At 38.3% G+C, this 13,355-nt stretch overlaps 1 protein-coding gene across 1 annotated transcript; it reads left to right on the top strand.

The window, feature by feature from the left end:
* The first annotated feature begins 7,977 nt into the window (after window positions 1-7,977).
* Window positions 7,978-13,355, top strand: LOC136754062 (transmembrane protein 212-like). The gene is made up of 4 exons (XM_066710402.1): window positions 7,978-8,249; window positions 8,707-8,766; window positions 10,557-10,880; window positions 11,782-13,355. The coding sequence occupies exons 1-4, from the start codon at window positions 8,091-8,093 to the stop codon at window positions 11,800-11,802; spliced, it is 564 nt and encodes a 187-aa protein (XP_066566499.1). The 5' UTR covers window positions 7,978-8,090; the 3' UTR covers window positions 11,803-13,355.

The following is a 13,355-nucleotide window of genomic DNA, read 5'->3' as shown; positions in this document are numbered from 1 at the left end:
AGCACTCTGGGATTTAGTGTTTTAAACTGGTGACTTAAATACCGCTAACATTAAAGTGCAATAAACTTTGAGCTTAAATGTTTTTACGATATCTAACACAGTATTATACTGTAAGTTATACCAGATATTCAAAAGTAGAAACCAGGACACATTGAAACAATATATAAAACAAATTACATCACTTAAAATTGAATCTAGTTTATTTTGTTTACCAGCGCATCGTAAATAACACGTTACTTCCCCCTGTATCATGATCCAATTAACATTGACAATGTAGCTTTATTTAAGTATCCAGATATTCTCCCTTATTATTTACCTGTGGGAGAAAGAACTGCGTTGCATTATTAAATACAATGCGCTGTATATTTCTACATCATGAAATACAGTATGAGAGTCACAGCCAGTTTCTTAAGCAAAACCAATACATGTATATATAAATACTGCTACAACACTCTGGGACCCATAACTTACTCAAACAGTTTTTCCACAAATTCAGTGTTAGCATGTTTTCTCTGTACCTCCAGCTTTATCAATGTTGCAAAATACAAGAATCACTCATCAATAACATCGCGGGTGGCATCAGCTTTTATTGCAAATGGGATTACTTTAAAAATACCTTAGACACCGCAATGAATGAATCAGTTGTATTAATCGCTAAGTTTTATATGGTTGTAAGGTTTGTATTTCTGCAGTCGGTAAAGCGTCTATACTTGGATTACCATTAACATATAGTTATAGCGATAATGAGGGATTACAAATATAATTAAAATATTCGATTCTTCATGCGATTGATCACATAAAAATTTGCCTCTGTTTTAAACATTTTAATAGTTTTAAGATAGTGTAAACAGGGCGAAGCTAAAAACCATGTAGTTACAATTTCAGAACGCAGACACGCTGCGTCAGGCTGCGTAAGGAACATCCCGGACCAGTTTGGGACTCGGCCAATATGATGTACGAAACTGTGCTCCTGAAACTAGTTCGGGCACAGGCGGAGGTGCAGCTGAACCCTAGTGGAAACCCCCTGACCCAGCACAGCCACGCTGAGGTGCAGTTAAACAGTGGTGAGTAGAGTGATAGACAGGTATGCAGTGATAGAGACAAGGTCTCAGAGACTTCCACTAACAGAGGGACAGAGATGGGAGCAAATGTAAAGGTACTGCCAGGCAAAACTGCAGCAATAACACTTGGATGCTTAGTGAGCCCCAACAAACCTCTTTAAGTGGAGCTGTTGAGTTTATGTAAATGAAGGCTGTTGTGTATTGATAGTGAAACGGGAGGCTGTGTCCTCCCCTCCACCCGGCCCAGCCAAAGCCACCCTGAGCGAGGATGGCATGGATAAGAAGTCAAAGGTCATCACTGAGGAGGATCTCCACATCACCGATGCCAAGGTAAGGGGATGTTCTACTGCTTCACACGACAGGGTTTCTCAGAGGCCATATCTTCAGACTTCTGTTATCATAGGTTTAACGTTGACATATTTGTTGTGTGGATCTTGCTTGTGTCAAACACCTCCATCACAAATATACAGCAACGGAGCTGAGGAAAGTTCAGTGAATCTGCCGGCAATATGATCAAGTCATGAACGTAACTTCACTAGAATTAATACTAGCAGTGTAAATCCAGGTTAATGACTTGGCACATTTTCAAAAATGTAACTTCCAGACACTGACCACTTTAATTTAAAGGAGAATCTTTACATTACTTGTATTTTATGATAATAATGAAGTTAGCCTTGGAAGTGGTCTCAGCTGAAATCTGTTGTATCGGACTGCATTAGCAATAAACAGCAGGGGAATGGGTCATAGCTGTTTCATAGCAAGCTGTAGCCTAGAAAAACACAGCAGGGTCTGCTATATTGTGGGTTTACAATCAACAGTATGTACAGAATGCTGATGTTTTTCTTTACATTATTTGACAAGAGTGTTGTGGGTAAACGGAACAATTGCAGCATATTTTTGCTTTTATCTTCCATTTTTTTTCATCTGTGAGGATACCAGAATATGCCCACATTGTAGTTGAAGCAGTCTTGCAGACCTGGTCTTCTGTTTGCGATCACCTGTGCTCATGTGGTCCCCGTCTCACTCCAGCACTTTTTCTCTCTGTGGACTTCTCGATTAATGACACCAAACTGGAGTACAGTTAATCTGTTAATTTCCTACTCTCACATCCTCTCTCAGGAGCAGGTGAAGGAGAGCCCCTGTGAGCCAGACCAGGCCCAGCTTGCCCGGGATTTCCTGCTGGATTTAGAGTCCATCTGTGCAGGCATGGAGAAACTCCACATTAATGATGTAGTGCTGGACAAGGGGCAAGGTGCAAGGTGCAAGGGCAGCAGTGGTGACTCTGGCTCCAGGCCCGCTGTGCAGGGTAGGTATTCCCCATACTTACTTCCCCATACTGTTAACATGGGTTGTCTGGTCTTGGTGTTTATAAATTGTAGCACATTGATGCATTATATGATGCATTGATGCAGGAGAGCAGCACCATGTCAGTGTATGCATGTTTGTAACCCCCAGTTCTTGAGTCCCAGTCCCCAGACTTATTGGGCTTATGTTCCGTTTGTGAGTTTGTTTTTTTGGCAACTAAAACAGTTGAGGTTGAAATAGTCAGGAGCAAAGAGACAGGTATGTGCTGGCTGACAGACTGGAGACACAGTATAGAAGTTGGAGTAGAAGAAAATAATAGTGCTAATAGGTTGGAATCACAAACTAATTTTTATTTTCTGCCCCCCTTTGACGCGCTGTACGATGAAGACATCATTAAGGAGGAGACATTCTTCAAATGGCGGTTCCGTAAAGACCTAGGCTGTCTGGGTCTCCTGAAGCGCAGTAGAGCCAGAGCAGAGCAGGCCAGGAAGAGAGAGCGGTGGACTTCGTTGAAACATGGCTGGCATTAGAAATTGAAGCAACAGTGGGTGGGGGAAAAGTGTGAAAATGAAAATAAAATGGAGAAAATTCCTTCAGTGCATCATTGTATCTTTTTATGTTTTAACGCATCTCTACACACTCAACCCTGGGCCTGGAGGAACACCTACCCTGCTGGTTGTTGTTCTGACCAAGCTCTTCCTTCTTTTGAAGACCAAGCAAGCACTTTGTCTATTTTGACATACAGTCCCCATCACACAAGTATATAACTATGCTTCCTTCTGCTCCTGCTTAAAGTGCAAAATTACAGGAGTGCTGTATAGCTTGGGAGAATAAACTGCTAGATTACAAGTACAGTATGAAAAGTTGTCTTGGGTAATCTGTGGAAGATGGTCAGGGACTCTGCTGTCTGGACCTCGCTAGGAAGGTTTCTCCATAACTTAGGTCAGGGTTGAAAAGGAGGAAGGGGAGTGTAGAGGGGGAAAGTTAGTCTTAGTCTTCTGGAGCAGGAGGACCAGAGAGGTCTGTAGGGGATGTACGGAGAGATGAGGGTTCGAAGGGAGCTCAGTGCAGAGACAATGGTAGATAAGAGTCATGCACAGGATGCGAACCGAGATCAGGAGTCATTTGAGGGAGCGGAGCAATGGAGTAGCACGAGCAAATCGGGGCAAAGAAACCACCAGATGAGCAGCAGCGTTCTGGATGAGCTGGAGCAGGTAGTTGCATGTAGGCCAATCAGGAGGGAGTTGTAGCAGTCCATGTGGGAGAGAACCACGCTCTGGACAAGAAGCTGAATTGAGTAGTTGGTGAGGAAGGGGCAAATTCTGTGTATGTTGCTCAGGAAGAAACGACAGGTGTGTGTCACTGTGATGTGCTGAGAGTAGGAGATAGCAGGATCAAGGGTGACTCCTAGATTCTTACTGGAAGAAGAGTGAGAGAGTGTGGTAGATTCCAAGGGGATTGAGAGAGACAGATCAGTAGAACCTGAGGAGGAGGGGGGGGAAAGAAGAGGTGATCAGATTTTAAGGTTAAGATTGAGGTGGTGTGAATCCAGGAGGAAATTACATGGGCGTTGTCTGCATATAAGTGGTAGGAGAAACAATTGGATGCAATGAGGGGGCACAGAGAGCATGCGTAGAGGAAGAACAGGAGAGGGCCAATGATGAGGTCCAGTTGGCAACCAGGTGACCTGGGTGATGGGAACAGGGAGAAGTTGAGAGAGTGGAGGAAGGGTAATGGACTGTAGGCAAGGGCAAGCACTTCCCACAATTTATAACAGGGATGAACATTACCTTAGGGAACTGAATTGAGGGTCATTAACTCCCTTGTATTTTAAGCTTATGCAATACAAGCAGACTTTTCAATTTGAGAAAATCTTGAATATAATTAATGTTCTGGTTATTCTCCTTGGGGAAAACCTTAGCATTTCAGGTCATGGGAACCTTAGCATTTTGTTTCTGTCAGGGACATTACAAGGTTTAAAGTGAACTGGAGCTGTGCAGTGATGTTATTTTAGGTTTGCTTGATTTTAAGGGGGAGGGTGTGTTTTTTTTTTTTTTTTTTTTTTTTAAATGTCCTTTCCTTTGTATTCTATTTTTGTTGTAAACACATTCTGAGCATGTGCAATGAGCATTAGTTAAGTTGTTCCTAATGCTAGACAAAAATGAACAAAAGAAACAAACCAGAAAAGAGCATGATATGCAGCAGGATAAAGTGTGTGAAATGTGGTGAAAGTGTGTCCAACGTGACGAGTGATAGTCCTCTATAATTCATCTCCACTGGTTTCGGTTGTGTGCTGTCATGCAATGTTTAAACCCTGAGAAAGCAACTTTGTTGGATTCTGTCATAGGCTACATAGTTCCTAAGAAAACGTACGATGTGAGACCTCTGGAGACAAACAGCACTGCAATGGGTTCATATACACGGTCTGGGCTTGCTGGCTTTATCATGTTATGCTTCTTGTGGCCTTCTTTGGCCTGTATGGCCTGTATGTGCTTTCTGTGTAAATTTCAGTTTGGTTAGTATGGCTGCTGCACTACAGTCTTGGCTTGCTCAAAATGAGAGGTAGACGGATGCAAAGCTGTGGCTTGTGGTTTAGACCTTGCATATTTTAGTCAGTATTGATTTAAAAGTAGTTTTGTGGTTGTTGATGAGGTTGCAAGCTTTAAGACAACAAGACACTGTATTTGTATAAATAATTATAAATAAAGGTATTTTTGCTGAGGTTCTCTTTTTAGGCTTTCTCTGCTTACAATGGAAGAATTTTGTGTGTGCGCATGTATTTAAATTACACATTTAAACTAAATTACAAGGTAATGTGTATATATATTTTGGCATACCATTTAATACTGTTTTTTTTTTTTTTTTTTTTTTTTTCAATTTGCATTTCCTACCAGGTTACACTAAGAAGTGTATTTTATGTTTCCTAACATATCAGTAGTCTGGTAGATCTTTGAGTAACAAAATGCAGTCACTGAGTTCACTCTAAAGCACCTCTCTCTGCCTCAGGGCTTCACATTGAATTCATGTTTTGTAGTAGAGGGGCAAAAGTACATGCAAATTAATTAAAGGGTATAACCAGAAAGTGAGGGGCATGATGTGGTGTAAGATAAAATCGAAATTATTGAATTGTATTTTAATTTTGAATTTGGTGTGTAAAGCTGTGGAAATTAAAATGGCATTTTAAACCTATATTTTTTAGTCACTAAAATATTGAAAATAGATTGTCTTCTTATTTTGTTTCAAAAACAGGCAAATAAAGTAAGATTTAAAATTTTAAAAGGCTGTGTTTGTTTCAGGAAGAATCCCTTATACTTTTCCATAATGCAATTAATAATGTGTTATGAGAATTATACAGGGCAGAACATAAAGTAGCTGATTCTTTTAGTGTAGACTTTCATCTTTAATTTGATGGTAGTTACATCCAAATTGGGTGAATGGTGTAGGAATTACACCCATTTTTATATGTGGTCTCCCCAATTTTAGGGGCTAAAAAGTATTTGGACAAACTAACATAATCATGAATTAAATTGTGATTAAATTGTGATCAATCAGTACTTGGTTGCAAATCCTTTGCAGTCAAGGACTTCCTGAAGTCTGGAACCCATAGACATCACCAGATATTGGGTTTCCTCCCTGGTGATGCTCTGCCAGGCCTGCACTGCAGCTGTCTTTAGTTCCTGCTTGTTCTTGGGGCGTTTTGCCTTCAGCAAGTGAAATCCATGCTCAATTGAATTGAGGTCAGGTGATTGACTTGGCCATTGCAGAACATTCCACTTCTTCACCTTAAAGTCTTGGGTTGCTTTCGCAGTATGCTTCAGGTCATTGTCCATCTTGACAAGATCAGACTGCAAGATCAGACTGCAAAAGCTAGAAAATTATGTACATCCAATGAGTTCTGAAGCATTTGGCTGAATCTGAGCAGATAATATAGCCCTATATGCAGGGGCGTTGCAAGGGGGTAGGCAACCCAGGGCCCTGGGCTGGGGGGGGGGGTGCAAATGGGAAAACTCCCCCCCCCCACGCTGTCACGGGGGAAAATACCAACACCGTCAGGAATTATTTTGCCTGGGGCCCCCACATACTCGAGAATCGCCACTGCCTATATGGACCTAACTGTATATCATTCAATAAAATGTATCAAACAGTGAAAATAAAAGGCTAGAAATAGGATTTAAAGTGCTAACCAAACCTGTAGGAAAAGGTTTGTTTTAGGTAAATAGCAGAAGAATGCATGGCCAATAAGCAATTTGCCATCAAGTATTTGGGACACATAGCAAGCCAGAGTTCGGAGATCAAAAGATTGCACTATGGAATCATTGACAAGTGAAAGTCTGTGTGGAGCAGATACTTTGTTTGAAATAGATATTTCCTTTTGCTCAGTGGATTATATGTGATTGGCCATAAATCAGAGCAGTCCCAAATAGTGTAAATTTGTAAGTTTCACCTGACTATGGAAGCCCACACACCACTGTGTTGCTATTTTCTAAAGCCGCCATGAAAGGAAAATCTTGTAAAAACAATGGGGTAAATTACTAACATAATATGCTCCATAATAGAAAATAGAATATACAATCAACTATTTTTAAGTGGATCTTCATTATAAAAAAACATGTGGCAGCTTAAAGTTTAAGTGGATTTGCAGTACTAAGAGAATTTTTAAAAGTAGCATTTCTTTCAAATCTAATGTTTATTGCAATCCTTTTTTCTTGCAGTGTAAAAATAGTCTGCTATGAATAATGGAGAAGATCGACATCTAGTGGTAGTCCAAAGTAAAAGTGGAAAAAAACTTGCTACTCTATTCTGTTTTTGAACCTATACTGTACTTCTAAAATGTCTTTATTAGCAGCACACAATAACAAATTATACAACACATTATTTTAGATCAGACTGCAAAAGCTAGAAAATTATGTACATACACACACAGATGAATACATGTAAGTGTCAAGATACAGTTTGTGGCAAAGGCTTCTAAATATCTAATCACAAATATATTATTAATACATAACATTGTATTAAATTGAAAAAGGAAGACGGATGCTTCCTTATCCAAATCAGCCCATAAAGAGTAAGGGATGAACTGTTGTCTGCATCGATGTTGGTAGTGAACAAACAAAAAGGAGGCTAAGTAACATTAAGTAATGGACATGAAGGCTGTGGTAGAGCAGTAGAGCGTGAAACCAGGAAGCAATAATCTCCTGGTAATAAAAACATTTCCTTAATCTAGCCTTGTAAGATTCAGTGCTATTCTAGTGACACGGACATGCTCCACTTCTTATAAATTACTTTCATATACACTAAAATATTGTTAAAGGCTTTTCACAGAAATTCATTGAAATAAAAAAAATGAAGATTACTTATTTACTTTTTTAAATGTAGAACCTTTTGAACGGTTTCTAAAGGAACCTGTAATTCCATGGCTGTGGTTTTGGGATAACCCTTCCCTGACTTTCATACCCAGAACACAGTGCATTCTTGTGGGAACTGTTGAAAGGAGAATTTATGGGCCTTGCAGAGCTGCATAAAAGAGACCTTGGTGCTTTGGGTTTCTCACCTACATGATCCCAAACCGCAGAGGCCTGGTCTCGAGCTCTTATCATGTACACAGAGACTGTAGTGTGTGCTAACAACCGTTCCCAGGGAACTAACATTGCAATCCTCCCTTCACACAGAAGAATGTTATAGAAGGATTGAATTTCTTTATTGGGAAAAGGCACAAGTGTTAAAATGGTAGACTTATACTGTGGTATTGGAGGGAGTCAGCTTGGCTTTGGTATTGTCAGCTTGTTTTCGGGAATCTTTGCTTTCTTTCCCAGCTTCAGCTATAATCCATGGTATGTCGGATGGAGCATCAAGATCGCTGCTCCTATATGGACTGGAATTTTGGTAAGTAAAACTAGGTCATTGAATTTATTTCAGTTGACTTTACATTAAATAGTTCTCCGCAATCATTATAGATTATCTACTTTGCAAATTATATATTACATCGTGTTTTATGTTCACCTTTATTTTAAATGAAAAAAATGTGAACCTTTTATACATATATACATCAGTCCTGTGCCAGAGGGGGCATACTGCTGAATTGTCGACTGAAGGGGTTGCCACTGAATTGTCAACCGGGGTGGGCAAGTTGGGCCAGGAGGGCAGGGTCTTGTATACATTATGTGAAGTGTTATCAACCTTTGAACTTTAACATTTTTTAATATATAATACGTGTAAGACATTTATTGATTTGACAAAAGGAGCAAACAAACATGCAATGTATTTCTGATAACGGTTTGTTAACAGATTCTGTATTATAAAAAAGATCACATTTCTACATGTATTTTGATTTGTTTTTCAGGCCATCATTGCTGGTACATGTGTACTGCTGGCAATTAGAGAAAATACTTCAAGATCCATGGTAAACATTACTAATCCTATTTCAGCTGGCTCTACAGCACAGCACAACACAATTTCTGTTGGGGAAAGTTGTAGACACTTTATTCTCATATTTTATCTTGTGTTCTACCTGCAGAACTCTATTAAGATGATAACTTGAAAGCTGTAGAGAAGCCATAGGTTAGTTTTCCACATGGTAAGAACACTAAGCATATTGCCTGATTGAACCCTACTCATTTCAATGAGAGAGAGAAACTACAAGTTATGAACTGGATAATCTTAAGCCTGAACTAAACCCCACGGAAATATTATATGATGGGCTCAAAAGAAAAAGTGCAACCAACATAAATTCAATAGTATAGTAATGACTATGTACAGATGTCATTCTAACAAGATGAGAGGGTTAATAGGAAAACTTGTCATTCAAAAGTGCATTTCAATTGACAATGTTGACGCATACATTGGCAAGATGATCCAGGTGGCCATAGCTGGCAGATGACCTTCTTTAATTGACTAGAGATGCACTTTTAATTACACATTGTGCCATTACAAAATCAACTTGTAGATGGACTTTCACTGAAAGAGAAGTCTTTACATATTGGTGTAACTTAGTGGGGCTGCAGGAATTAATGCTGCCACCTGTCTGGGCTTCATTGTACCCAGAGCAAGCAATGGATAGGGTCCTGATAAAAACCACCTGCACCCAATGGGTGTGCCTCTATTTTTAATTTATTTGAATTCTGTGGAGCTTCTCTGACCTGGAAACAAACATTACAGACTGGGCAGCTGTAACAAAGGGTGCCATCTGTGACTGTACACCATTTCATTTAATAGCAACAAGCTGACAGGATGTAGCAATTGTTGTTTTGATCCAAATTTACTTCTGGTTACATTGCAACATTTTTTTTTTTCACAGGTTGGAAAGGTCAGGAATTCATTTGTAAAGGATTATAATGTGCAATGTGTTATACTTGTATTCTCAACAAGTCTGTAATACTGATATCAGGCACACACAAACTTAAAAATAAGAAATAATGTTATGAACAGCTTAGCCATTAGTGACATGATTATGGAGCACACACTAACACAACCATGAACTCTATCCTTACACAAATTATGATTTGTTTGTTTATGGCACACACAAACCGTGAAGTGTCTAACTGTTGCTGAAAGGAGGTGAACAAAAGCATGAAAACCTGCAATTTACATTAAATGAGAACTTCTAAAATATTACAATGAGACTAGAAACGGTTACACAGATGGAATGTTTGATTCACACAAATATTTTGTATAAAGCAGGGTATGAATTACAAAAATAAAATAATAAATACATAAATAACAGGTCACAGCTGCAAATTCTCTCTAGTGAAAACAGACACCAATTCCACAGTATTGCAGGATGTAATTGACATTGACTGCCTTCTGTGAACATTGTTTCAAGCCACATTGCATCAGCCAAGACCCAAGAGGAAATTCCTGAACCTTATTTGTTGGCTAGACATGAGCTCTATAAATGCCTCTGATATACTTATTTTCTAATTGTTGTTATTTGACAGGAATGAAGATGTTTTAAAAGAAACCCTCTTGGGACTTACTGGATTGTATCTTGTAGCAATGTGTTACACTGCACCATAAACTGTGATTCTGATTAAATGATGTCATGATGGAGATCGTTATGCGTATTGTTAATGCTGCACTGTGCGCAACACAATTATGTGGAAACAGTCTGTTTTTTTTGCATCAACTTCAGATGGAAACATTAATGTTTGATGTTTTAATTGCCCAGCATGTTTCCTTATTCTTTTGTTTCAGTGGGAAACAAGCTACACTTTTTCCATCCTGTGCACCATGACCTCGCCCATACAGTTTGCTGTTGCCATAGCTTCCACTATGATTGGCCCCTACTGCTACTACTCGTTTGCGGGAGCTGTTGGAACCGATTATCTTGGTTATGTGGTCAGATTCCCGTTCCCTTATGTCGTGTTCCTGGATGTGTGTCAAGACCCTCCGTTCTATCAGTGGTTCTTCCTGGGCTTTCAGCTTGTGGACCTTCTAACCAGCTTGGCCATCTTCTGTCTATCCCTTGTCTTTGTCACCAGACTGACACACAGACTCAGCCAGGCAGGACATTTGAATGTAAGAGCTCTTGATTTGTTAAGAAACTGGTTTATTTACAGTTGTCCCTGTTAATATCCCACTGTTTTATGCCTCCTCTTCACTTCTCCAGTGTTTCCCCTTTGAACCAGTTTGCTCCAGTGTGTACTGTTTTCTTACTATATACCTCCCACCTTACAATGCCAATCCAAATGTTATTACATGTCTCCTAGTGGCAGTATTACCTATCTATGCTTAGGTCATGTGTGTGTGCTTGTATATGCATGTGCATGTGGCCAAATGAAAAGGGTTGTCTTTAGGTAACTGAACTGAAAGGATAATGAAAAAGTAGGCCATGGAATTAGAACTAAAAGTGATCTGCTACTTTGAATAAGTGATGAAGGCAGAAAGATAGCTCGGCTGTATTTATATATTTTTTTAACTGGTTTATTGTTGCAATGGTTATAACATGGTTAATATCTAATAACAGAGGAGATGTGTTGCTAAAACTTTAGATTAGCTTTTGATTACACAGATGGCACGAATAGTTTCTTAATAATTCCAACTGTATTTATTAATCTCCGTAGAGTGAAAGTAGCTGGCCTCTACCAAAGACTCATAGAAAAATTCAAATTTATACATATTTTTCTAAAAGTACATAATTACATTTTAACAAATATATGCAATTAACACCAAAGTTTTAGTGAAGGGATTTTGATCAAATTAAATCAACCCACCCAGCAGACAAAGTTTGACTATCTGGACATTTCTGATTCTTGGAGCTGGTCAAAGTTGTTCTTGAATCCATTTCTTGGTAGAATTATGTTTTGTAATACAATAGTCAGAATTGTTCTTCATTATTTTAAAATGTTGTATGAAGATCTATGCTATATCATGCTTCCCCATTTTCTGTTTAATGTGGTTATTCTTTATATTTTCACAGAAAAGCAGAAGAGCATGGTAGTCAGTATGGTGAGCCTCCTCTCTTGCCTGAAAGTATGTTTCATTTCTGGACCCGGATGAGGGAAGGAAATGCTTCAAAAGTCTGATGGTTGCTGATCATATTATCTAAGTGTTATTGCTGAATTGTATTCCCCCTTAGTGCAATTTACGCACTCCCAGAGCATTTTGTTTAAAATACCACAGCTCAAAAAGGGAATTTATGGATATTTTATGTCTGTTCCAATTAATAAAAACATCAATATCATGAACGCAACCTGACAAAACCTGTCATTGTGTAATAACCTGAAAGTAGCAATTAATAGAATCATACCTAATTAAAAATGTTATTTTCTTTGTATGATTTGGTTGAATGGATTGTACAATATAGAGCATGAAGACATTTCAATGCCTGCTTTCAGGATGTAAATGAACAAAAACTACAGCCAAACTGCTGTTCAAAGGGTCTAATAAAGATTACTTAGCATCAGGATACTAAATTACAGGGGAATAAAGACATGACGCAATTTCATACAATGAAAATATAAAATATTTCCAATCAAACAAAATAGTATTCATGCCATGCTTATGTTGTAAGTCGCCCTGGATAAGGGCATCTGCCAAGAAATTAAAATAATAATTCACAAAATAGTAATTAACATTCATGTGTTAATCAATACCTTTCCTAGATAAAATGCTTATGTTACATACAGAACAAGAGCCTAAAAATATATAATGTATTATCCAATACTCTGATTAAATAATCTTAATTAATGGTCATTGCTTTTGAATGTCAGCGTGCTGTATGTGTGATTGCCAGGGTCTTCACCCAAACTGAAAAGGACAATACTAAACATTTTAAAGCTGTATTTTTAATACTTTCATATATCATATATTTCATAATATATATATCCTTAGCACTATGTCCAAAGAAACCTTAACAAATACATTGAATTTGTTTAATGAAGATTGTTATAAAAGTATTGTTTGTTGTAGGATGCCTCAATAAACCTAGATGATGTGATACTGGAAATTATAATACATTCCAGGGTATTGGGAACTGTGAAGAAAAGTTCTGAATTTTACCTAACAGGGGCACATATTTCAGTTGATTATACATACATACTACCTACTCTTCTGAAAATAAACAATGAGTAAGGTGTAAGCAGATACAGGGCACTGTATTTTATTGAGGTGTTGATGTTTCCATGGGGATCCACCCTTAGTGAAATGGCATACCAGTGTTTGCTTATGTTTCCTCTTATATGAAAATTAAAACAAATAGTATGAGGGCAGCCAGTCATGAGGGGGGCTTATAATAAGAACAATAGGCAGCCAAGTATAACAAAGTGTAAGTGTGGGGCTTGGCTCTTGAATAACAAAAATGAATGATATCACCAACAACTGTATCAAATCACTTTTAGCAATATTTATGAGAAAAGGTCAAAGGTAAATGTTTGAATGAATTGTAATTATCCAGTAGCAAAATTTTGCTTTCTAAGCTTAACAGTAAATCATTATATGCTTTTGCTATTAAAAAGTTGATCACCTTTAACATTGTCAGCTAACTGTGTTCAA

The sequence above is a fragment of the Amia ocellicauda genome, chromosome 7 (genome assembly GCF_036373705.1).
Source record: "Amia ocellicauda isolate fAmiCal2 chromosome 7, fAmiCal2.hap1, whole genome shotgun sequence".
Taxonomy (NCBI): domain Eukaryota; kingdom Metazoa; phylum Chordata; class Actinopteri; order Amiiformes; family Amiidae; genus Amia; species Amia ocellicauda.
The sequence above is the reverse complement of the archived record's forward strand: the minus strand, read 5'-3'. Positions and strand labels throughout refer to the sequence as shown.

Bases quoted from the DNA above. Each gene is read 5' to 3' on its own strand.
- LOC136754062 (XM_066710402.1), top strand. From the start codon at position 8,091: ATGGTAGACTTATACTGTGGTATTGGAGGGAGTCAGCTTGGCTTTGGT. The intron at 8,250-8,706 runs GTAAGTAAAACT...TTTGTTTTTCAG, and splicing joins CTATATGGACTGGAATTTTG to GCCATCATTGCTGGTACATG. The intron at 8,767-10,556 runs GTAAACATTACT...CTTTTGTTTCAG, and splicing joins AAAATACTTCAAGATCCATG to TGGGAAACAAGCTACACTTT.